The 24,358-nt window shown below is 40.5% G+C and overlaps 1 protein-coding gene across 1 annotated transcript in view; it reads right to left on the bottom strand.

The window, feature by feature from the left end:
* RIMS1 (regulating synaptic membrane exocytosis 1) overlaps window positions 1-24,358 on the bottom strand; it is a 599,571-nt gene that overhangs the window by 454,332 nt on the left and 120,881 nt on the right. The window contains 1 exon segment of the mRNA XM_070376186.1: window positions 15,172-15,175. Coding sequence (XP_070232287.1) covers window positions 15,172-15,175 — 4 coding nt within the window.

Below are 24,358 nucleotides of genomic sequence, written 5' to 3'. Positions count from 1 at the left end.
GGAAGTATGGCTCAGCCTGCATGGCAGAAGGAGCATTCATCCTTCACTGTAAGAAAATTCTATCACCTTAGCAGAGTTCCTGATATGCTAATGGATCTAAGACAATTCCAAAAATCAATTACTTCCTAACAAAGCTTATATTTCAGAATATTTTCTTTGCTGAAAACCGTATTAAGAGTCAGCACTGAGATGCAGAAACAGAATGATGACATTTTCTTACTAGGCAGTACACGCACCTCTTCTTCCTTGAACACTAAGTATTGCAGCCCAACTTAGAGACAGAGCATGCTAGATAATTTCAGGAGAAAATCAGCATACATCATTTAAATATGTTTAAAATGCAGTCTCCATCCATTCCGCTGACAATAGTGACAGTGCTCCTTCTTGTTCATTTTATTTTCCCCTTTCAAAGAATAGTTGATTTGGGTGGAGTATTAGCTGAGTCCGAAAGACACCATTGGGATAGCTGAGTCCAAAATATGAGTACAAAAGACACCTTACAGATAAAGCTCAGGAATAGAGAGAAATTCAGGGGGTGAGAGAAGATATCCGTCAAGCCCATTCCTAAGCAATTAAAAATCTGTATTGAGACAATGACTATATATATATATATATATATACACACACATATATACCTGTGACATTGTCCACTGACTTGTCCAGGGTCTATTAGAATGTTTCATCCATGGTCCATCTTATCTTTGATGCTTCTTGCAAGCAGTCACTTACTCTCAGCACATTAATCCTTCCAGACATTACGTGAACTGTTGACTTATTCCATGGGTTTCTACTACATGTATTTGATGGAAACATTTTCTCTAACAAAATGTTTCACCAAACCCCAAATGGTTTGGCTTTATTTTTTGAAGATCAAGTTTAAAGTATAATACTGAATACCCCCACATAAACCCTCTACATTTAAAATGACAAAGGAGGTGAAAATAAACAAAAGGTTCTGGGGAATTCTAGTTCCTATCTTCCATAAACTGTTTTGATAAAACAAAGTAATGAATAATTCTCCACTCTCACTGACTTAGGAGTCAATTATAGTCATCTGAGAACCGTTTTTAGGAAATAAAGCACTTCCCAAAAATCACATAAAAATGTTTCAAAAGTTCTTGAACAGCATTCATTCAACCCATGACAATGTAAAAGAAGTCTGCTTGTGACTGAAATAATATATAATGTACATATGTTAGCCATAATTTTCAAAAGAAATCCAACTTTGAAAATTCTAAGAAAATAACCTCCAGCCTACCACTGTGTGAAAGCTTAGACAGAATCCTTCACGAATCAAACAGTGTGAAGTTTATAATGAAAAAAAGTAAAAGCGAAGTCCCTCAGTCGAGTCCGACTCTTTGAGACCCTGTGGACTGTAGCCCACCAGGCTCCTCTGTCCATGGGATTCTCCAGGCAAGAGTACTGGAGTGGGTTTCCATTTCCTTCTCCAGGGGATATTCCCAACCCAGGGATCGAACCCAGGTCTCCCACATTGCAGGCAGAGGCTTTAACCTCTGAGCCACCAGGGAAGCCTTATAATAAATAATGATAAATCTGGAGAAGAATAACTATTTATCTGGGGCCAACCTGCAGCTTATACAAAGCTTTCACTCTAGAAGTTCTAAGCTGACCAGGTTGGCTAGACTAATTTGTGATTGTTTTCTCCATCTACACCAAAGACAGGAAGGAGATGAAGAGGCCTTCTGCATTATGATTGACTTCTACCCAGGCATCTTCCCATTTAAAAAAGTATTCGGCAATTAGTCAAGATGCCAATCACACCAAAATAGCATCACTCCTGTTTATGTTTCTATTTTGCTGCCGTGGACTTTTAAAACAAACAGACAGATGTCAGCAGGTTCCACCTGGAGCTTTCTTGCCCTTTCCTCATAGCTTTGGAAGCAACAACAACAATTTAAAGTCACAGAACACAGAGGCCTTGACAGACCTTGTGACAAGGTAATATCTGAGAACCATAGGCAAAACAGTCTTCTTTCTTTAAAATGTTGGGATCTAAGACTCAGAAACCTCTCTTTATAGAGCATGCCTGTGTTCTGACCACCTGAACATGAAGAAGAAGCTTCACTCATGACCAATCAACACCTCAACTGGTTTTGTTAAATCCAATTTCTCCCTTAACTGTCTTCTATATATTTAGATAAGAAGACTCTGATTAAAATGCACTTGCTCATTTAAATTCCAATTAAAAGTCAACTGAAAATAAAATGTGATTATTTTAAAATTAAAAAAAAAAAAAAAAAAAACTGTACAGCACATTCTTTGGATAAACCTTGACTGTCGTAGCATCTTCCCTGGAAAATCAGCACCTGTGTCCATGTTGGAGAAAGCAAGCAGCCCAGGCTTGGAATCAGCTTTACCACTCTCTTCCCAAGTAACACTGGGCAGTGGGGTAATTTTACCTCTGCACCTCAATGTCTCTGTTCAAGCATGGATGTAGATTGGATGATCCTGTAAACCTCTTTCAGCTCTAAATTTTTATTTTTCTATTTGGTATACTTTTAAGAGTAAAGTTACCCCACGTCCAAGGTCAGGGGCGGTGGCTGGGAGGAGATACCCCATGCCCCAAGCCTGAGGCCAGGGCCGGCGGGCAGGAGGAGCTACCCCACGCCCCCATGCCCGAGGCAGAGGGTGGCGGCCGGGAGGAGCAACCCCATGCCCAAGGCCAGGGGCGGTGGCCAGGGGTTCAACCCCACTTCCAAGGCTGCGTGGGCGCAGGAGGGCCTAGAGGAGCTATCCCATGTTGAAGGTCAGAAAGGGGGGCGGTGAGGAGATACCCCTCATCCAAGGTAAGAAGCAATGGCTGTGCTTTGCTGGAGCAGCTGTGAAGAGATACCCACGCCCAAGGTAAGAGAAACCCAAGTAAGACGGTAGGTGTTGCAAGAGGGCATCAGAGGGCAAACACACTGAAACCATACTCACAGAAAACTAGTCAATCTAATCACACAAGGACCACAGCCTTGTCTAACTCAATGAAACTAAGCCATGCCCGTGGGGCAACCAAGATGGGCGGGTCATGGTGGAGAGGTCGGACAGAATGTGGTCGACTGGAGAAGGGAATGGCAAACCACTTCCGTATTCTTGCCTTGAGAATCCCATGAACAGTATGAAAAGGCAAAATGATAGGATACTGAAAGAGAAACTCCCCAGGTCAGTAGGTGCCCAGTATGCTACTGGAGATCAGTGGAGAAATAACTCCAGAAAGAATGAAGGGATGGAGCCAAAGCAAAAAGAATACCCAGCTGTGGATGTGACTGGTGATAGAAGCAAGGTCCAATGCTGTAAAGAGCAATATTGCATAGGAACCTGGAAAGTCAGGTCCATGAATCAAGGCAAATTGGAAGTGGTCAAACAAGACATGGTAAGAGTGAATGTCGACATTCTAGGAATCAGCGAACTGAAATGGACTGGAATGGGTGAATTTAACTCAGATGACCATTATATCTACTACTGCGGGCAGGAATCCCTCAGAAGAAATGGAGTTGCCATCATGGTCAACAAAAGAGTCCGAAATGCAGTATTTGGATGCATTCTCAAAAACGACAGAATGATCTCTGTTTGTTTCCAAGGCAAACCATTCAATATCACAGTAATCCAAGTCTATGCCCCAACCAGTAACACTAAAGAAGCTGAAGTTGAATGGTTCTATGAAGACCTAGAAGACCTTTTAGAACTAACACCCAAAAAAGATGTCCTTTTCATTATAGGGGACTGGAATGCAAAAGTAGGAAGTCAAGAAACACATGGAGTAACAGGCAAATTTGGCCTTGGAATATGGAATGAAGCAGGGTCAAAGACTAATAGAGTTTTGCCAAGAAAATGCACTGGTCATAGCAAACACCCTCTTCCAACAACACAAGAGAAGTCTCTATACATGGACATCACCAGATGGTCAACACTGAAATCAGATTGATTATATTCTTTGCAGCCAAAGATGCAGAAGCTCTATACAGTCAGCAAAAACAAGACCAGGACCTGACTGTGGCTCAGACCATGAACTCCTTATTGCCAAATTCAGACTTAAATTGAAGAAAGTGGGGAAAACCACTAGACCTAAATCAAATCCCTTATGATTATACAGTGGAAGTGAGAAATAGATTTAAGGGCCTAGATCTGATAGATAGAGTGCCTGATGAACTATGGAATGAGGTTCGTGACATTGTATAGGAGACAGGGATCAAGACCATCCCCATGGAAAAGAAATGCAAAAAAGCAAAATGGCTGTCTGGGGAGGCCTTACAAATAGCTGTGAAAAGAAGAGAAGTGAAAAGCAAAGGAGAAAAGGAAAGATATAAGCATCTGAATGCAGAGTTCCAAAGAATAGCAAGAAGAGATAAGAAAGCCTTCTTCAGTGATCAATTCAAAGAAATAGAGGGAAACAACAGAATGGGAAAGACTAGAGATCTCTTCAAGAAAATCAGAGATACCAAAGGAACATTTCATGCAAAGATGGGCTCGATAAAGGACAGAAATGGTATGGACCTAACAGAAGCAGAAGATATTAATAAGAGGTGGCAAGAATACACAGAAGAACTATACAAAAAAGATCTTCATGACCCGGATAATCACGATGGTGTGATCACTGACCTAGAGCCAGACATCCTGGAATGTGAAGTCAAATGGGCCTTCGAAAGCATCACTATGAACAAAGCTAGTGGAGGTGATGGAATTCCAGTTGAGCTATTTCAAATCCTGAAAGATGATGCTGTGAATGTGCTTCACTCAATATGTCAGCAAATTTGGAAAACTCAGCAGTGGCCACAGGACTGGAAAAGGTCAGTTTTCATTCCAATCCCAAAGAAAGGCAATGCCAAAGAATGCTCAAACTACCACACAATTGCACTCATCTCACATGCTAGTAAAGTAATGCTCAAAATTCTCCAAGCCAGGCTTCAGCAATATGTGAACCATGAACTTCCTGATGTTCAAGGTGGTTTTAGAAAAGGCAGAGGAACTAGAGATCAAATTGCCAACATCCGCTGGATCTTGGAAAAAGCAAGAGAGTTCCAGAAAAACATCGATTTCTGCTTTATTGACTATGCCAAAGCCTTTGACTGTGTGGATCACAACACACTGTGGAAAATTCTGAAAGAGATGGGAATACCAGACCACCTGATCTGCCTCTTGAGAAATTTGTATGCAGGTCAGGAAGCAATAGTTAGAATTGGACATGGAACAACAGACTGGTTCCAAATAGGAAAAGGAGTATGTCAAGGCTGTATATTGTCACCCTGTTTATTTAACTTATATGCAGAGGACATCATGAGAAACGCTGGACTGGAGGAAGCACAAGCTGGAGTCAAGATTGCTGGAAGAAATATCAATAACCTCAGATATGCAGATGACACCACCCTTATGGCAGAAAGTGAAGAGGAACTACAAAGCTTCTTGATGAAAGTGAAAGTGGAGAGTGAAAAAGTTGGCTTAAAGCTCAACATTCAGAAAACGAAGATCATGGCATCCGGTCCCATCACTTCATGGGAAATAGATGGAGAAACAGTGGAAACAGTGTCAGACTTTATTTTCCTGGGCTCCAAAATCACTACAGATGGTGACTGCAGCCATGAAATTAAAAGACGCTTACTCCTTGGAAGGAAAGTTATGACCAACCTAGATAGCATATTCAAACGCAGAGACGTTACTTTGCCCACAAAGGTCCATCTAGTCAAGGCTATGGTTTTTCCAGTGGTCATGTATGGATGTGAGAGTTGGACTGTGAAGAAGGCTGAGCACTGAAGAATTGATGCTTTTGAACTGTGGTGTTGGAGAAGACTCTTGGCAGTCCCTTGGACTGCAAGGAGATCCAACCAGTCCATTCTGAAGGAGATCAGCCCTGGGATTTCTTTGGAAGGAATGATGCTAAAGCTGAAACTCCAGTACTTCGCCCACCTCATGTGAAGAGCTGACTCATTGGAAAAGACTCTGATGCTGGGAGGGATTGGGGGCAGGAGGAGAAGGGGACGACAGAGGATGAGATGGCTGGATGGCATCACTGACTCGATGGACGTGAGTCTGAGTGAACTCTGGGAGTTGGTGATGGACAGGGAGGCCTGGCGTGCTGCAATTCATGGGGTCGCAAAGAGTTGGACACGACTGATTGACTGATCTGATCTGATCTAAGAGTAAAGCAGAGTGGACAGATGAGCACACCTTTGCATATGTTGTGGTGGCTGGAAATAATTTCTTCTTTCTGTTTTTCTAATCAATAAAGAATAAATGTCTTCTGTTACAAATATCATTATTTAGGTATATGGGAATATAAGAAAAGATATTTGCAATGTGGTATCTGGTGGTCAACAACCAGTACAATGCATACAGGGGGAAAATTTTAAAAAATTCTGAGTGCACATGAGAAATTCTTTCTAACAGATGTTAAAGATTTGTAACCCAAATGGTTTGTGTGTGTTTTCAAGCACATTGCAGAGGATCAAGGATTTATGATTAACACTGATTCATTGTCACAGATTGTTTATAATACCACTTTGACTAGAGAGGTACATAATACAAAGCACAGTGAAATCTTAATACTTTAAATTGTTACAGAGGAAAATAATATTTTGAACATTATCTTAGTATACTGTGGAGTCTAAGGCTCTTTCTGTAATGTCAGTTTGATTCCTGTTACAATGTATTTGTAGCTGCCATTCCGTCTATGCCTTCCCTAAATTCTTACAGTATTTTCCTGCCCCCTTCTGTATAGGTACCATACAATATGCTCTACTTTGTATTTCAGTATTAGACTGAAACTGTTATTAATTGAGTATCCTTGAAGGTAGGAACAGGTTTGATTTCACTGATGATTCCTTTACTTAAGTACATTTTGCACGGAGCACCTGCTTATGTATGATGAGTTAATAAATGCTGAATGAACTATGCTTAATTTGGGGAATATCTGCTAAAGATACAGGCATTTATATAACCTAAAAAATGCAAAGAATAGGATGTGCTACTGAAATAAAGGACATGGTCAAGCAAATGGTACAATCTTAGACATTTTAAAAAACACATTCAGATGGTCTGAGTAAATGACATAAAATGCTGTCAAATTGTTTAAAGTTTTTTTTTTTTTTAATATAAAAAGACAAGTGACTCACAGAGTATTGAGGCAATTTCAAAAATAAAACCTGCAATTTAAAGGAAGTCATTTGTAAAAATAAAGCAGTTACTACATTCCTTTCAGTGTGGCTTAGAGAGGCGAATTCTAGACAAAAGGAACAGAATTGAGATGAGGCTGGTCACTTTCACCTTGGAAAAGATTCACTGGTTTTTCTGTATTCACATTAATTCTTTAAATATTATTTATGAACAACAAGTAGCACTTGACTCAGAAGTATATCTTAAAGCATTCTGAGATATACTTTCTTAAATACGAAAACTCTCCATAATTACCTTAACTGCTTAAAATATATTTCATGAAGACTTCTAAGGCTATGGCCGGATATTATTCATAGATGCTATTATTTGGGAATCTTACCATCAGACTTGGAATAAGCCCAGTTCTTACTGTGCTCCAGCTAAGGTCTGCTCCTCCAACCCTGCTCCGGCTGCTCCATCCATCCTGGGTCACAGAGCATGGTTGTTCCCACTGGGAGCTTGTGTGCCTCCTGCCGGGGAACCCTCATCCCAGCTTCTCATTTGCGGGGTCCAGGTGTCTACAGAGTCCATCTCTGACATTTGTGCTAAGTATGTGCTTCCGTTATTTTCTACCATCATACCTACTTGTTAAATTCCTAGTGCCTATCACAATCTCCAATTATTTGATCTATTTATCTATACATATTTGCAAATCTAAATCTATATAACTGTATTGGAGTGCCTCCCCCAACTGAAAACAAATTCCACTCCAGGGTGGGTCTGGTCTGTCCTCTTCACTATTGTGTTCCTGGACCTCACAGAGGTGCCTGGTGGTATACAGCAGATGCTCACATATACCTGCTCAACAAAGCAGGTATTCTTCAACAAAGGAATCGATCAATGGTCACCACCAAGCATAATCAAGAGCTTGTGGCTCAGAAATAAATGACTTTTCATTAAAAGAAACAAATGCAATTATCTGTCAACATTTTGCTTGCAATTCCATTTTCTGATACTACTCAATAAAGTAAGCTAAGCGTATAATGTGACTCCACCTTAAAAATACTATGTTTTTGAAACAAAACAAAACTTCCTTGCAGGTAAGGCCACAGGGAATGAAGACCTGTCCATGCAATTTCATGTATTATAAATGAACTGTCCACACAAGTGTTTCTACGGTCCAAATTTGGAGAGGATAGATGCTGTTTCCAGAGTTTCCTGAACTTGAAACAGTCATAATGACCACTGCTTCTGCTGCTGCTGCTGCTGCTGCTGCTGCTAAGTCACTTCAGTCGTGTCCGACTCTGTGCAACCCCATAGACAGCAGCCCACCAGCCTCCTCCATCCCTGGGATTCTCCAGGAAAGAACACTGGAGTGGGTTGCCATGTCCTTCTCCAAATAATGACCACAGTAGTTACCAAATATTGAGCTATGTAATATGTGCTGGTGTCTCTACTAGAAAAGCAGTATTTTACACTCCAGTCATTTTAGTGATGAAAGTAATACTTCTTTATTAGGACAATTCACACAAGACAGTTTTCACATAGAACAGCTCTGCCCTGCTGCAGCCCCACCTGCCTAAGGAGCCACTATCAATAAGTCTAACCCTATTGATGTAACCTTGCACATGTCTTCCACTGCCCATGCACACCTTGAGCTACAGGGCTGACGCTGAGCTGTTTACAATCTGGTAAACCATGCTGCTGCTCAGAGCCAAGATCTCTTTTGCTAGGCATGTACCTGTGCTTTACAAGTTGCTTAATAATTTGTGCAATAATTAGACTCAATTCAGCTTAGGTACATACATGTGACATTGTGGCTGTAGCAACAACTGAACTCTATATGCAGTACCATAAGTTATTTAGCCATTTTCCTATCACTGTTTATCCAATTTGTTGAAATAAACATCCTTGCAGATACATCTCTATGTATTGGCGCTGTATTTCTCTCAGACCTATTCCCACAAGTAGGATTATCAGGTATACACAGTTGCTTTGAAAGTTTTTCCCGATATAAGAATCTTGGATATATGAATTTAGGTCTCATGGACTCAAAACACCTTGGATAGGAAAGCAGAAATTGGATGGAATTTTGAGGAATGAAGTAAGACAAAGATATGGCAGTGGGAGTCAACATGCTGTGCCCGTGTGACAATCACAGACTTAGAGCCTTGAAAGTAAAGCTGGTGGTATAATCTGAGGGCACCTAGATGTGGGAGGGGATGTTACTGCAGGTAGGGTAGCCTGGATCTTGTATAATCTGAGTGGTATAATCTGGTGGTATAATCTGAGTGGTATAATCTGAGATGTATAATCTGGTGGTATAATCTGAGGGCACCTAGATGTGCGAGGGGATGTTACTGCAGGTAGGGTAGCCTGGATCTTGTATAATCGGAGTGGTATAATCTGGTGGTATAATCTGAGTGGTATAACCTGAGATGTATAATCCGAGTGGTATAATCTGAGATGTATAATCTGAGATGTATAATCTGAGGGCACCTAGATGTGGGAGGGGATGTTATTGCAGGTAGGGTAGCCTGGATCTTGATGTCAACTGGAAAAATTTAGATTGGCTGCCCTAGAAAGCAAAGGACATTTATAATTATTATGATAACATTTGCAATAACAAGACAAATGATTAAGCAACCTTTCAGAATCCTAAGGGAAAAAAAAAAAACAAAACAGCAGTTTGCTGACCCACACATATTTGAGCCTGAGCGTGGTGTTCTTTTCCAGACCATATGGACTGTGGTAGCCTCGGTTTCCTCAGGAACTCCTTGGGAAACAGAACTAGAACAACTCACTGTTCAAATGCAAATGCTTTCTCATCATCTCATAATTGCTTCTATTATCATGTTTGAGAAATATCACAACAGCAGAAGTGTGCTAAGGACACAGTCAATGACACACACAGGCCACTTTTTATTCCCAGTCCTTTCTTCTCCATCACTGGCTGAAGTCAGAGAGGCTGCTGGGAAGTCATCTTTGAGCCCTGATAAGCCCTCTGCCTTCCTTGACTGATTATCTTTGTTTTCATTCCCAGCAGGTGCTCCTGGAGTGATAATGATATATCTAGTCAACCCATCAGTCCAACGAAGGGTGGTCTTCCCATTGCACAAAAGTTCAAGCCTCCAATCTCTGTGGTGACTGTTATTTTATAGAAGCCCCTATATAACCTCACTTCTAACAGAACAATTCAGTCAGTTCAGTTCAGTTGCTCAGTCATATTCAACTCTGACCCCATGGACTACAACACGCCAGGCCTCCCTGTCCATCACCAACTCCCTGAGCTTACTCAAACTCATGTCCATCGAGTTGATGACGCCATCCAACCATCTCATCCTCTGTCATCCCCTTCTCCTCCCACCTTCAATCTTTCCCAGCATCAGGGTCTTTTCAAATAAGTCAGTTCTTTGCATCAGGTGGCCAAACTATTGGAGTTTCAGCTTCAGCATCAGTCCTTCCAATGAATATTCAGGACTGATCTCCTTTAGGATGGACTGGTTGGATCTCCTTGCTAGGAGGGGACTCTCAAGAGTCTTCTCCAACACAATTCAAAAGTACTGGTCCATCAGAAAAAATGTGGTGGTTGAAGTGGAAGCAAGAAAATCCATCATCTCCACAATACACAAAATCTAACCACTTCATCTTTTTCTTCTTTCCTACTTTTACTTCTCCTTCTCATCTTGTAAATATTAATATACTATGGATGCATCATTCACCCTCTGCTTCAAATACTCCGCAGATGATCTCACTTACTCCTAGAATATCAATATCACCTGAGTCAAGGACTCTGAAATCTTCAGACCCAAATTCTCTCCTGTGTCCCAGACCCAAAGTTGTGGGTTGGATATTGTTGCTGACTTGAAAGCACTGTCATACAGTGCCAATGCCTGCTGGCTGATGGCTGTTATCCATTTCCATTGGTTTGTATGTCATTTTCATTGTCAGTGTCCATGCTGTACTGGTGGCTAAATATTCTTAATGCACACTTGGCCACATAACATCAAACTTAACATGTCCCACATAGACCTCCACAGTTATCCTCATTCATTCCAACCTGCTGCACATCAGACATTTACCTCCCAGCTAAGAGAATCCCCAAGCACTCCAATACCAAAGCAAGAAATTTCAGAGTCGTTTCTACTTTCTCCTTATTTAGCATCTATAACCAGTGATCCTGTCTAGCTGTTCTCTCTCCAACTGTTCCCCATTTCCAGGCACTCTCTGGGCCCCAGTACACACATCATCACTCATTCTGCCTCTTGCCTTCACCTCCAGTCTAGCTGCCCTAATTCCACCATCTCCACTTCTAAACCATTTCTCATTTAAAGTCTAAAGCTTACCTTCATAAGACACAAGTCTTACTATGTCATTTCAAATCCCACAGAAATACTTCCTGACTTTATCCAACAGAAACATGTAGGGATACACGTTAGATAAGAAAAAGAGTAAGATAACTGTACATGTGAGTGTTGGTTGCTCAGTTGTGTCCGACTCTTTGTGACACCATAGACTCTATACTGCCAGGCTCCTCTGTCCATGAATTTCTCTGGGAAGGAATATTGGAGTAGGTTGTCATTCCCTTCTCCAGTGGATCTTCCCACCCTAGGGATCGAACCCTGGTCTCCTGCATTTCAGGCAGATTCTTTACTGTCTGAGCCACGAGAAAGAAAGTGAAGTCGCTCAGTCATGTCTGACTCTTTGCGACCCCATGGACTGTAGCCCACCAGGCTCCTAAACCCATGGAATTTTTCAGGCAAGAATACTGGAGTGGGTTGCCATTTCCTTCTCCATGAGCCAACAGGGAAGCCCTTAACTATACATACATTATCCTAAAAAGAAAAATTTCCGTTATGAATCATTTTCTGTGTAGTGAACAGCAGGAAAGTCTATTCTGCTGGAGTATAAGGTGTCTGTGTATGTGAGGGAGGAGAAGGTGGGGGTATGGATGAACAGGGCAGGGGGATGTGGGAAGGGTCTGTGGTCAGTCATGCCTTTTATACAACATCCATAGCCTGTATATGGAGAGATGATAGGTGATAGAGATAGAAAGATGATGATGATGACAGACAGAATACTGGAGGTTTGCAACCTTGACTTTTAAGACAAGTTACTGAAGGTCCTATCCATCCCTGTGCAATGCAATAAAAGGAGGATTAGAGTCAGAGGTCTATTACTCTATCATTTAGTAATGATTTAGCCAGTTTGAGCATCAGAAAAGGAAGAATAACACTTCCTCCAAGGCAAGAAAATGAGCTGAGCTTTAATGTGGCAATGGTTTTTAAACCAAAAATTGTGAGAAGATAGTCCAAGTTTGTATGACTGTGGATCCCTGTATCCTTCCAGGAGAATGTACGTGTGCTGCTTCTGTGGAGACTCCCTTATTTCTCCCAGTGTGGCCGCAGCAGTAAAGCTTCCTTTCTTTTCCCCATCCTATTTTCTTAAAGACCATCCTCTTAACTTTAGCTTGCAGTCCTTATGGTGGGCATGTTGGAAACTTTTACCTCTCATTTTCCTGTCTAAGTGTCCCTCTATACCACCTAACAATTAAGAGTTTCAGAGTAGGGAGATGTTTCTCAAGCCTTTTGCCTTCTCCTCAATCTCAGATATAAACACATTGCAGAAATCAGATTATAGTCCCCTTATTTCTAATACATTCTGATTACAGTTGTTAAAATTTTCAGTAACAGCAATTTATAACAGATCAACCAATAAGTAAAAAAATTAGAGTGTTTTATGAGTTTTGGTATATTGCTAAAAGCATGCAGAAACATAACAGAAATGAAGATGAGGACAAGCCAGGAAATACAGACATTGGATTTTGGGCTTAACTTGACATGTAACTGCAAACCAAAATGCATTTTTGAATCAGAAAGGAATATAATGAATGTAAAATTTAGGAAAGAACATCTTAAAAGCATACATAGGCAGTTACTGGGCAGTGAAAGGTGTGGGATGATTTTCAGGCTGAAGGCCTCCAAGGGGGGGCAGCTACTCTGTCCAAAGCTGCATGGGATGGTTTTGACTGGAGAATGAATGGGATATACAAAGGACACCTAGGTTTCTGACTCCAGGTGACAGAGAAGAAGAGAAATAGGAGGATGACAGTGAGGATGGAAAGTTGGAGCAGGTATGAAAGGCAGTTCAGAAATGGAGCTGATGGGACTCAGTGACTGACACCAAGGACCCAACGAAGCAAGAGTGGAAAGTAACCAGGGGTTCCTGTCCAGATGACTCAGAGGATGGAAATAGCATGAACAGAGGAGGGAAGGTGGAAGATGCTGTTTGGGGTGGGGGTGGGGGGCACACAACTGGAAGAAATTAACATATTCAGTTCTGTTTTACTTGGTCCAAATAACATGGTACTTAAGTACACTTACGTATAAAGCTCTATGCTGGCTGCAGCAGAGTATGGTGATACATGAGATCCCACTAAACATAATTGCAAAGAATGATAAATTTAATCTACACACAGAGATATACACAGAAACAATTAAATATAACTCAAAGTCATACTTTTTCCAAGTCTGAACTTTTCTCATAAATATGACCCAAAACTATCCCCTGAACTCTCAGAGTGAATGACTCCACAAAGGACCAGCCTAAGTATTTCAACTAATATTTCAAAGGATAACAGATGGAGAAACAGCTCTGCTGCTTTGCATGGAAAGGCAGAGCTAGAAAAATCTAAGGGATGAATGAAAGAGGCTTTCATTATCCTCCCCAATTCTCCATATTCTCTAATTTTTCATGTTTATCAGACCAGTTTACCATTCCCAATAAGGACATAAAGGGATCCATTTTGAAATCATTTGCAATTGGACTTTGTTATTCAAATCAAACCAAATCATAATTCAAATCAAAAGAAAGGTATTTATACCAAGCTGAAATGGTGTAGCACAGTATTATGCATTACAGAAGACCAAGGACTTTCATACGAGCTCCACCTTCAAGAAGTTAACATTGTAGGTGGGAAGATAAAAACATTTGAAAAATTAATAGTTTCTTTTTTAAATCAACCAAGACAACCAAAGAAAACACATCACAAAGCAACACACAGTTTATCAACAAATAACTGGTATGCTTTTAAAATATTGTTGAAGCGCATCTTTAATTTAAATACAACCTCTCCTTTCTGCAAGCAAAACAATAAGAATCTACTTACTTCATATTTGAGAAAATTTAGGTGCAAAAGTCATGAGAGCAATTCTTTACATTCTTCCAAATCAATCCAGTTTTATATTCTCCATGAATTTGTTCCAACTTGTGGTCAACTCCATGGACAATGAAACTTATTGCCTGACTATGTATATTATGCCCCAAACTCCCAACTAGCGTGAATTCTCCAAATCAAGGACACTGACATCACAGCAAAGAAAAAGTATCAACTGATGGAAAAGACAACCCACAGAATGGGATAAAATATTTCCAAATGATGTGACTAACAAGGGATTAATGTCAAAAATATACAGAAATCTCATGCAACTCAATACCAAAAATAAACAACAACAACAACAAAACTGAGCAGAAGAACTGAATAGATATTTTTCCAAAGAAGACGTACAGATGACCAACCAGCACATGAAAAGATGTTCAAGCGTCACTAAATATTAGAGAAATGCAAATCAAAGCTACAGTGAGGTTTCAACTCATACCAGTTAGAATGGTCAGCATCAAAAATTCTGCAACTAATAAATGTGGAGAAAAGGCAACCCTCTTAAACTTTTGATGTTCAGTTGCTAAGTCGTGTTTGATTCTGACCACATGGACTGCACCACGTCAGTCTCCTCTGTCCCCCACTGTCTCCCTGAGTTTGTTCAAATTCATGTCTGTTGAGTCAGTGATGCTATCTAACAATCTTATCCTCTGCCATTCCCTTTTCCTTTTGCCTTCAATTTCCTCTTGCCTACACTGTTGGTGGGAATGTAAACTAGTGCAGGCACTATGGAGAACAGGAAGGATATTCCTTAAAAAAACTAAAAATAGAGTTACTATATAGTCCTGCAATCCCACTCCTAGGCATATATCCAGAGAAAACCATATTTCAAAAGATACATGCATCCCAAGGTTCATAACAACACTATTTACAGTAGCAACACTGTCAGGAAGCAACAGTTAGAACTGGACATGGAACAGCAGGCTGGTTCCAAATAGGAAAAGGAGTACGTCAAGGTTGTATATTGTTACCCTGCTTATTTAACTTCTATGCAGAGTACATCATGAGAAACGCTGGGCTGGAAGAAACCCAAGCTGGAATCAAGATTGCTGGGAGAAATACCAATAACCTCAGATATGCAGATGACACCACCCTTATGGCAGAAAGTGAAGAGGAACTCAAAAGCCTCTTGATGAAAGTGAAAGTGGAGAGTGAAAAAGTTGGCTTAAAGCTCAACATTCAGAAAATGAAGATCATGGCATCTGGTCCCACCATTTCATGGGAAATAGATGGGGAAACAGTGGAAACAGTGTCAGACTTTATTTTGGGGGGCTCCAAAATCACTGCAGATGGTGACTGCAGCCATGAAATTAAAAGACGCTTACTCCTTGGAAGGAAAGTTATGACCAACCTAGATAGCATATTCAAAAGCAGAGACATTACTTTGCCAACAAAGGTTCGTCTAGTCAAGGCTATGGTTTTTCCTGTGGTCATGTATGGATGTGAGAGTTGGACTGTGAATAAGGCTGAGAGCCAAAGAATTGATGCTTTTGAACTGTGGTGTTGGAGAACACTCTTGAGAGTCCCTTGGACTGCAAGGAGATCCAACCAGTCCATTCTGAAGGAGATCAGCCCTGGGATTTCTTTGGAAGGAATGATGTTAAAGCTGAAACTCCAGTACTTTGGCCACCTCATGCGAAGAGTTGACTCATTGGAAAAGACTCTGATGCTGGGAGGGATTGGGGGCAGGAGAAGAGCAGACAACGAGGATGAGATGGCTGGATGGCATCACTGACTCAATGGATGTGAGTCTGAGTGAACTCCCGGAGTTGGTGATGACAGGGAGGCCTGGCATGCTGTGATTCATGGGGTCGCAAAGAGTCGGACACGACTGAGCAACTGAACTGAACCTACAATACAATAGCCACTATTATAGTGGAAACAAGCTAAATGTCCACTGACAGATGAATTAATAAAGAATATGTGATATATATCATGGAATATGACTCAGCCATAAAAAGAATGAAGCAATGCCATTTGTAGCAACATGGGTGAACCTGGAGAATGTTACACTTAGTGAAATAAGTCAGAAAGAGAAAGACATACTATATGATATAACTTATATGTGTAATCCAAAAAGCAATGCAAATGAATCTGTATGCAAACAGAAACAAACTCACAGACTTAGAAAACATATTTATAGATACCAAGGGGGAACTGAGAGGGAGAGCAATAAATTAGGAGTTTGGGATTAACAAATTTACACTGCTATATATAAAATAGAAAAGCAACAGCAATTTACTGTACAGCATAGGGAATTATACCCAATATTTTATAATAATCTGTAACGGAATATAATCTGAAGATTATATAAAATAACTGAATTACAATGCTCTTCACATGAAACTAACACAATATTGTAAATCAACCATAGTTCAGTAAGAAAAAAATAAAAATACGATGACATTCTTGTCTTCTAATCTCATAGAGCACAGCCCAGGACTGAGCAGGAAGGGAGCCATAAGTGAGGTTCTCACGTGGATTCTGAAATGAATTACTAACAGTGGTTGCTTCTGAGCAAGCCTCTGAGGAAGCTTTGGAATCTGCCTCATTTCAAATCCTGCTTCACTATCAGTGCGTGTGGGTGCAGAGCAATCTCTGTACCTATTTTCTCATTTATAAAATGAAGATAATTGTTGTACTTTACAAAATTTTGTGAGGGCTGAACACACATGAAGTGCCTAAGACAGAAGAACATATGACTTTCATGGGGTTTACCTTTATTACAAGAAAAGTATATAGAAAACTAAAGAGAAAAATACAATTAATCCCCCAGCCACCTCAACTGCAATTGTTAACATTTTGCAGTTGTTGTTACTGCTGCTGCTAAGTCACTTCAGTCGTGTCCGACTCTGTGCAACCCCATAGACGGCAGCCCACCAGGCTCCCGGTCCCTGGGATTCTCCAGGCAAGAACACTGGAGTGGGTTGCCATTTCCTTCTCCAATGCATGAAAGTGAAAAGTGAAAGTGAAGTCACTCAGTCGTGTCTGACTCTTTGCGACCCCATGGACTGCAGCCTACTAGGCTCCTCCATCCATGGGATTTTCCAGGCAAGAGTACTGGAGTGGGGTGCCATTGCCTTCTCCAGTTGTTGTTACTACTGTGGATAAAAAACCAGCCAAGAGCTAAAACTAGACTGTCTTCTGCCCCAACCTGATGCATCCCTTAGATTCTGAAAATTAGGTGTGCATTCTTTTCCTTTGTGATGCTACCAGATACTTCTCTCCCCTGTAAGAAGCCACAGAGACTTCTTTCCTAAGGATCTTCCTAAATCATTAGAAAAAAGTGCATATCTTAGGGAATGTAATTCCCAAGAGCTACATATCTTTTCAGTTTCCTTATTTTTTCATTAACTTTCTTACAGAACTCCTAGGCTCAAATTCTTAGATGTTTTTAGACTCTTTCCTCTCTCTCTCTCCCCCTTTCTCTGGTTCATTCATTTGTCACCAAAGCTGCTGCTTATTCCTTCCAGATGCTTCTCTCTCTCATCCATTTCTTTTTAACCACTACATTGTCCTTGCTATTATTAACCATGTCTGGTCAATTTTAATCATCTCCAATTGATCTCTTTCTTTCCAGGAAAGCCCTATTATCATCCATCATGGGTACTTCTAAGAAATCCATCATTCTTAAATGTACCTTTCAATTGGATAGCTCCACAGTCAGCTATTTCCACGTCTCCCTTCAGAGTAAAACCTGGTTACTGATTCTGAAGGATAAGGATATTTATAAACTAGAACCAATCTTGCTCCATAGGTTGATATTCCCCAAAACCTTTGTGAAGCATGCTTCTCAAACCAGAGTCTATAATCAAGGCCCTCTTTGCCTGACTAGCTCATTCTCACTCTGAACGGTTACCCAAGTTGTTTTCATAGTTTGGGATGCCCTAAACTCTCTTTCTCCACAATTAATACTCATTCTTGATGGAAAATTAAAGCTCTTCTTTTCCCCATAGCTCTTCCTAACTCCACACCATTTTACCTATGTACTTTTTACCCCTCTGTGAAAAAAAAACTCCATATAAACTTTTAAGGAATTCACCTGATTTTAGTAGGGTATCTTGTAGACCTACATAGCCACCAACGTATCCATCTACTGTTCATCCTCCCATCCAACCATCCATCTGTTCATCCATCCATCCATAAATCAATCCATCCATCCATCCATTCATCCATACATCCATACTTCATCTTCAACAGCTAAAGTATAAATTACTTGAGGGCAAATCCTATTACTTAACACTACCTTGGGAAGCTAACTTCTCTCATCTTCTAATATATACTATATTTAGAACCTAGCTTGGGCTTAATAAACACTTTAAAAATAATTATAGGAAAATATTAGATCAGTTCAGTAGTTCAGTCATGTCTGACTCTTTGTGACCACCTGGACTGCAGTACACAAGGCCTCCCTGTCCATCACCTACTCCTGGGGTTTATTCAAACTCATGTCCACCAAGTCAGTGATGCCATCCAACCATTTCATCCTCTGTTGTCCCCTTCTTCTCCTTCCTTCAAACATTCCCAGGATCAGGGCCTTTTCGAATGAGTCAGTTCTTCGCATCAGGTAGCCAAAGTACTGGGGTTTCAGCTACAGTGTCAGTCCTTCCAGTGAATATTCAGGACTGATTTTTCCTTTAGGATGGATTGGATGGATCTCCTTGTTGTCCAAGGGGCTCTAAAGACTTCTTTCCAACACGACAGTTCAAAAGCACAATTCTGCATCGCTAAGCTTTCTTTACAGTCCAAATCTCACATACATACATGACTACTAGAAAAACCATAGCTTTGACTAGATGGACCTTTGTTGGAAAAGTAATGTCTCTGCTTTTTAATATGCTGTCTAGGTTGGTCATAACTTTTCTTCCGAGGAGCAAGTGTCTTTTAATTTCATGGCTGCAGTCACCATCTGCAGTGATTTTGGAGCCCAAGAAAATAAAGTCTGTCATTGTTTCCTTTGTTTCCCCATCTATTTGCCATGAAGTAATGAGACCAGATGCCATGATCTTAGTGTTCTGAATGTTGAGTTTTAAGCCAACTTTTTCACTTTCCTCTTTCAATTTTATCAACAGGCTCTTTAGTTCTTCTTCACTTTCTGCCCTAAGAGTAGTATCATCTGCATATCTGAGGTTATTGATATTTCTCCCGGCAATCTTGATTTCAGCTTGTGCTCCATCCAGTCCAGCATTTCTCATGATGTACTCTACATATAAGTTGAATAAGCAGGGTGACAATATAGAACCCTGACATACTTCTTTCCCAATTTGGAACCAGTCTGTTGTTCCATGTCCAGTTCTAACTGTTGCTTCTTAACCTGCATACAGATTTATCAGGAGGCAGGTAAGGTAGTCTGGTATTCCTGTCTCTTGAAGAATTTTCCACAGTTTGTTGTGAACCACACAGTCAATCGGCTTTGGCACAGCCAATAAAGCAGAAGCAGATGTTTTTCTGGAACTCCCTTGCTTTTTTGATGATCCAACAGATGTCAGCAATTTGATCTCTGGTTCCTCCACCTTTTCTAAATCCAGCATGAACATCTGGAAGATCATGGTTCACATACTGCTGAAGCCTGGCTTGGAGAATTTTGAGCATTACTTTACTTGCATGTGAGATGAGTGCAATTGTGCAGTAGTTTGAGCATTCTTTGGCATTGCCTTTCTTTGAGATTGGAATGAAAACTGACCTTTTCCAGTCCTGTGGCCACTGCTGAGTTTTTCAAAATTGCTGGCATATTGAGTGCAGTGCTTTCATAGCATTATCTTTTAGGATTTGAAATAGCTCAACTGGAATTCCATCATTTCCACTAGCTTTGTTCATAGTGATGCTTCCTAAGGCCCACTTGACTTCACATTCCAGGATATCTGGCTCTAGATGAATGATCACACCATCGTGATTATCTGGTCATCTTTTTTGTATAGTTCTGTGTATTCTTGTCACCTTCTCTTAATATCTTCTGCTTCTGTTAGGTCCATACCATTGCTGTCCTTTATTATGTTCATCTTTGCATGAAATTTCCCTTGGTATTTCAAATTTTCTTGAAGACATCTCTAGTCTTTCCCATTCTATTGTTTTCCTCTATTTCTTTGCATTGATCTCTGAGAAAGGCTTTCTTATCTCTCCTTGCTATTCTTTGGAACTCTGCATTCAAATGAGTATATGTTTCCTTTTCTCCTTTGTCTTTCACTGCTCTTCTTTTCATTGCTATTTGTAAGACCTCCTCAGACAACCATGTTGACTTTTTGCATTTCTTTTTCTTGGGAATGGTCTTGATCACTGCCTCTTGTACAATGTCAAAAACCTCTGTCCATAGTTCTTCAGGCACTCTGTCTATCAGATCTAATCCCTTGAATCTATTTGTCACTTCCACTGTGTAATCTAAAGAATTTGATTTAGGTCATACCTGAATGGCCTAGTGGTTTTCTTCACTTTCTTCAATTTAAGTCTGAATTTCGCAATAAGGAGTTCATGATCTGAGCCACAGTCAGCTCCCTGTCTTGTTTTTTTCCGACTGTATAGAGCTTATCCATCTTTGGCTGCAAAGAATGTAGTCAATCTGATTTTGGTATTGGCCATTTGATGACGTCCATGTGTAGAGTCTTCTCTTGTGTTGTTGGAAGAGGGTGTTTGCTATGACCAGTGTGTTCTCGTGGCAAAACACTGTTAGCCTTTGCCCTGCTTCATTCTGTATTCCAAGGCTAAATGTGCCTATTACTCCAGGTGTTTCTTGACTTCCTACTTTTGCATTTCAGTCCCCTATAATGAAAAGGACATCTTTTTTGGGTGTTAGTTCTAGAAGGCTTTGTAAGTCTTTATAGAACCATTCAACTTCAGCTTCTTCAGCATTACTGGTTGGGGCATAGACTTGGATTACTGTGATATTGAATGGTTAGCCTTGGGAATGAACAGAGATCATTCTGTTGTTTTTGAGATTGCATCCAAGTACTGCATTTTGGACTGTTTTGTTGACTATGATGGCTACTCCATTTCTTCTAAGGTATTCCTGCCCACAGTAGTAGATATAATAGTCATCTGAGTTAAATTCACTCATTCCAGTCCATTTTAGTTCACTGATTCCTAAAATGTCGATATTCATTCTTGCCATCTCCTGTTTGACCACTTCCAATTTGCCTTGATTCATGGGCCTAGCAATCCGGGTTCCTATGCAATACTGCTCTTACAGCATTGGACGTTGCTTCTATGACCAGTCACATCCACAACTGGGTGTTGTTTTTGCTTTGGCTCTGTCTTTACAATATTTCTGGAGTTACTTCTCCACTGATCTCCAGTAGCATTTTGAGCACCCACTGACCTGGGGAGTTCAGCTTCAGTGTCCTATCTTTTTGTTTTTTCATACTGTTCATGGGATTCTCAAGGCAAGAATATTGAAGTGGTTTGCCATTCCCTTCTCCAGTGGACCACATCTTATCAGAACTCTCCACCATGACCCATTCATCTTGGGTGGCCCTACACAGCATGGCTTAGTTTCACTGAGTTAGACAAAGCTGTGGTCCATGTGATCAGATTGGTTAGTTTTCTGTGATTGTGGTTTTCAATTTGTCTGCTCTCTGTTGGAGGATAAGAGGCTTATGGAAGCTTCCTGATGGGAGAGACTGAGGGGGAAACTGGGTTTTGTTCTGATGGGCAGGGCCATGCTCAGTAAATCTTTAATCCAATTTTCTTTTGATGGGTGGGGCTTTGTTCCCTCCCTATTATTTGACCTAAGGCCAAACTATGGTGGAGGTAATGAAGATAATGGCAACCTCTTTCAAAAGGTCCCATGCATGCACTGCTACACTCAGTGCCCCCAACCCTGCAGCAGGCCGCCATGGAGCCATGTCTCCACCAGAGACTCCTGGACACTCACGGGAAAATATGGGTTGGTCTCTGGTGAGGTCACTGCTCCTTTCTCCTGGGTCCTGGTGTGCACAAAGTTCTGTTTGTGCCCTCCAAGTGTCTGTTTCCCCAGTCCTGTGTAAGTTCTGGTGGCTCTATGGTAGGTTAATGGCGACCTCCTCCAAGAGGGCTTATATCATACCCAGGTCTGCTGCACCCAGAGCCCCTGCCCCTGCAGCAGGCCACTGCTGACCCATGCCTCCTCAGGAGACACCCAAGCACAGATCTAAGTCTCTGTGGGGTCTCTGGGTCCTGGTGCACACAAGGTATATTTGAGCCCTCTGTCTCTAGTTGGTATGGGACTTGATTTTAAATGTGATTTCGAATTTACCAAGGCTAGCTTTATGGCCCAGGATGTGATCTATCCTGGAGAAGGTTCCATGTGCGCTTGAGAAAAAGGTGAAATTCATTGTTTTGGGATGAAATGTCCTATACATATCAATTAGGTCTAACTGGTCTATTGTATCATTTAAAGTTTGTGTTTCCTTGTTAATTTTCTGTTTAGTTGATCTATCCATAGGTGTAAGTGGGGTATTAAAGTCTCCCACTATTATTGTGTTATTGTTAATTTCTCCTTTTATACTTGTTAGCATTTGTCTTACGTACTGTGGTGCTCCCGTGTTGGGTGCATATATAATTGTTATATCTTCTTCTTGGATTGATCCTTTGATCATTATGTAGTGACCTTCTTTGTCTCTTTTCACAGCCTTTGTTTTAAAGTCTATTTTATCTGATATGAGTATTGCTACTCCTGCTTTCTTTTGGTCCCTATTTGCGTGGAAAATCTTTTTCCAGCCCTTCACTTTCAGTCTGTATGTGCCCCCTGTTTTGAGGTGGGTCTCTTGTAGACAACATATGTAGGGGTCTTGTTTTTGTATCCATTCAGCCAGTCTTTGTCTTTTGGTTGGGGCATTCAACCCATTTACGTTTAAGGTAATTACTGATAAGTATGATCCCGTTGCCATTTACTTTATTGTTTTGGATTCGAGTTTATACACTGTTTTTGTGTTTCCTGTCTAGAGAATATCCTTTAGTATTTGTTGGAGAGCTGGTTTGGTGGTGCAGAATTCTCTCAGCTTTTGCTTGTGTGAAAAGCTTTTGATTTCTCCTTCATACTTCATACTTCATACCTTCAGAGGAAGGTAAACTTCCAAACTCATTCTATGAGGCCACCATCACCCTAATACCAAAACCTGACAAAGATTCCACAAAAAAAGAAAACTACAGGCCAATATCACTGATGAACATAGATGCAAAAATCCCTAACAAAATTCTAGCAATCAGAATCCAACAACACATTAAAAAGATCATACACCATGATCAAGTGGGCTTTATCTCAGGGATGCAAGGATTCTTCAATATCCGCAAATCAATCAATGTAATACACCACATTAACAAATTGAAAAATAAAAACCATATGATTATCTCAATAGATGCAGAGAAAGCCTTTGACAAAATTCAACATCCATTTATGATAAAAACTCTCCAGAAAGCAGGAATAGAAGGAACATACCTCAACATAATAAAAGCTATATATGATAAATGTGATTTTGCCCCTCCTACCATCTTGCTGGGGCTTCTCCTTTGCCCTTGAATATGGGGTATCTCCTCAAAGTCACTCCAGCACCACACAGCTGCTGTTCCAGCGCCTACCATCTTGCTGAGGCTTCTCTGTCCTGGGACATGGGGTTTCATCCCAGACACATATCAGATAGCATATAATTAAATATTAATGTAATTATGATAAAATCTGACTGGCTCTAACAATTTTTCCTCACCTCCCATTTTGAGCTAGATTCCTCTCTGCTCTCAAAGGAACCTGTAAGCCTTTTCCTAGCTTCATTTTGTACTTTATTGTAATTATTTGTTTACCTGTATGTCAGGTTAACTAAGTTACATCTTCTTAATAGCTTTATAAGTCTCTAGTATTTGTTGAATGAATGAGTAAAAATTAATGAATAAATGTCACAATAGATGCTACATATTTGGGTCATCTGAACTGATGGAAATCTTATTTAACATTACCTAGAGTTAAATAAGACTTAGAGGTCTGCTTCAGCCTGCCATGTTCTGAATTTGTCTACCAATGACCTTAATTACAGATCGCTAGTGACACTATTTGAAATCATTAAAGAGCTAGACACATCCACAAGG

The sequence above is a fragment of the Bos mutus genome, chromosome 9 (genome assembly GCF_027580195.1).
Source record: "Bos mutus isolate GX-2022 chromosome 9, NWIPB_WYAK_1.1, whole genome shotgun sequence".
NCBI classification, from domain to species: Eukaryota; Metazoa; Chordata; class Mammalia; order Artiodactyla; family Bovidae; genus Bos; species Bos mutus.
The sequence above is the reverse complement of the archived record's forward strand: the minus strand, read 5'-3'. Positions and strand labels throughout refer to the sequence as shown.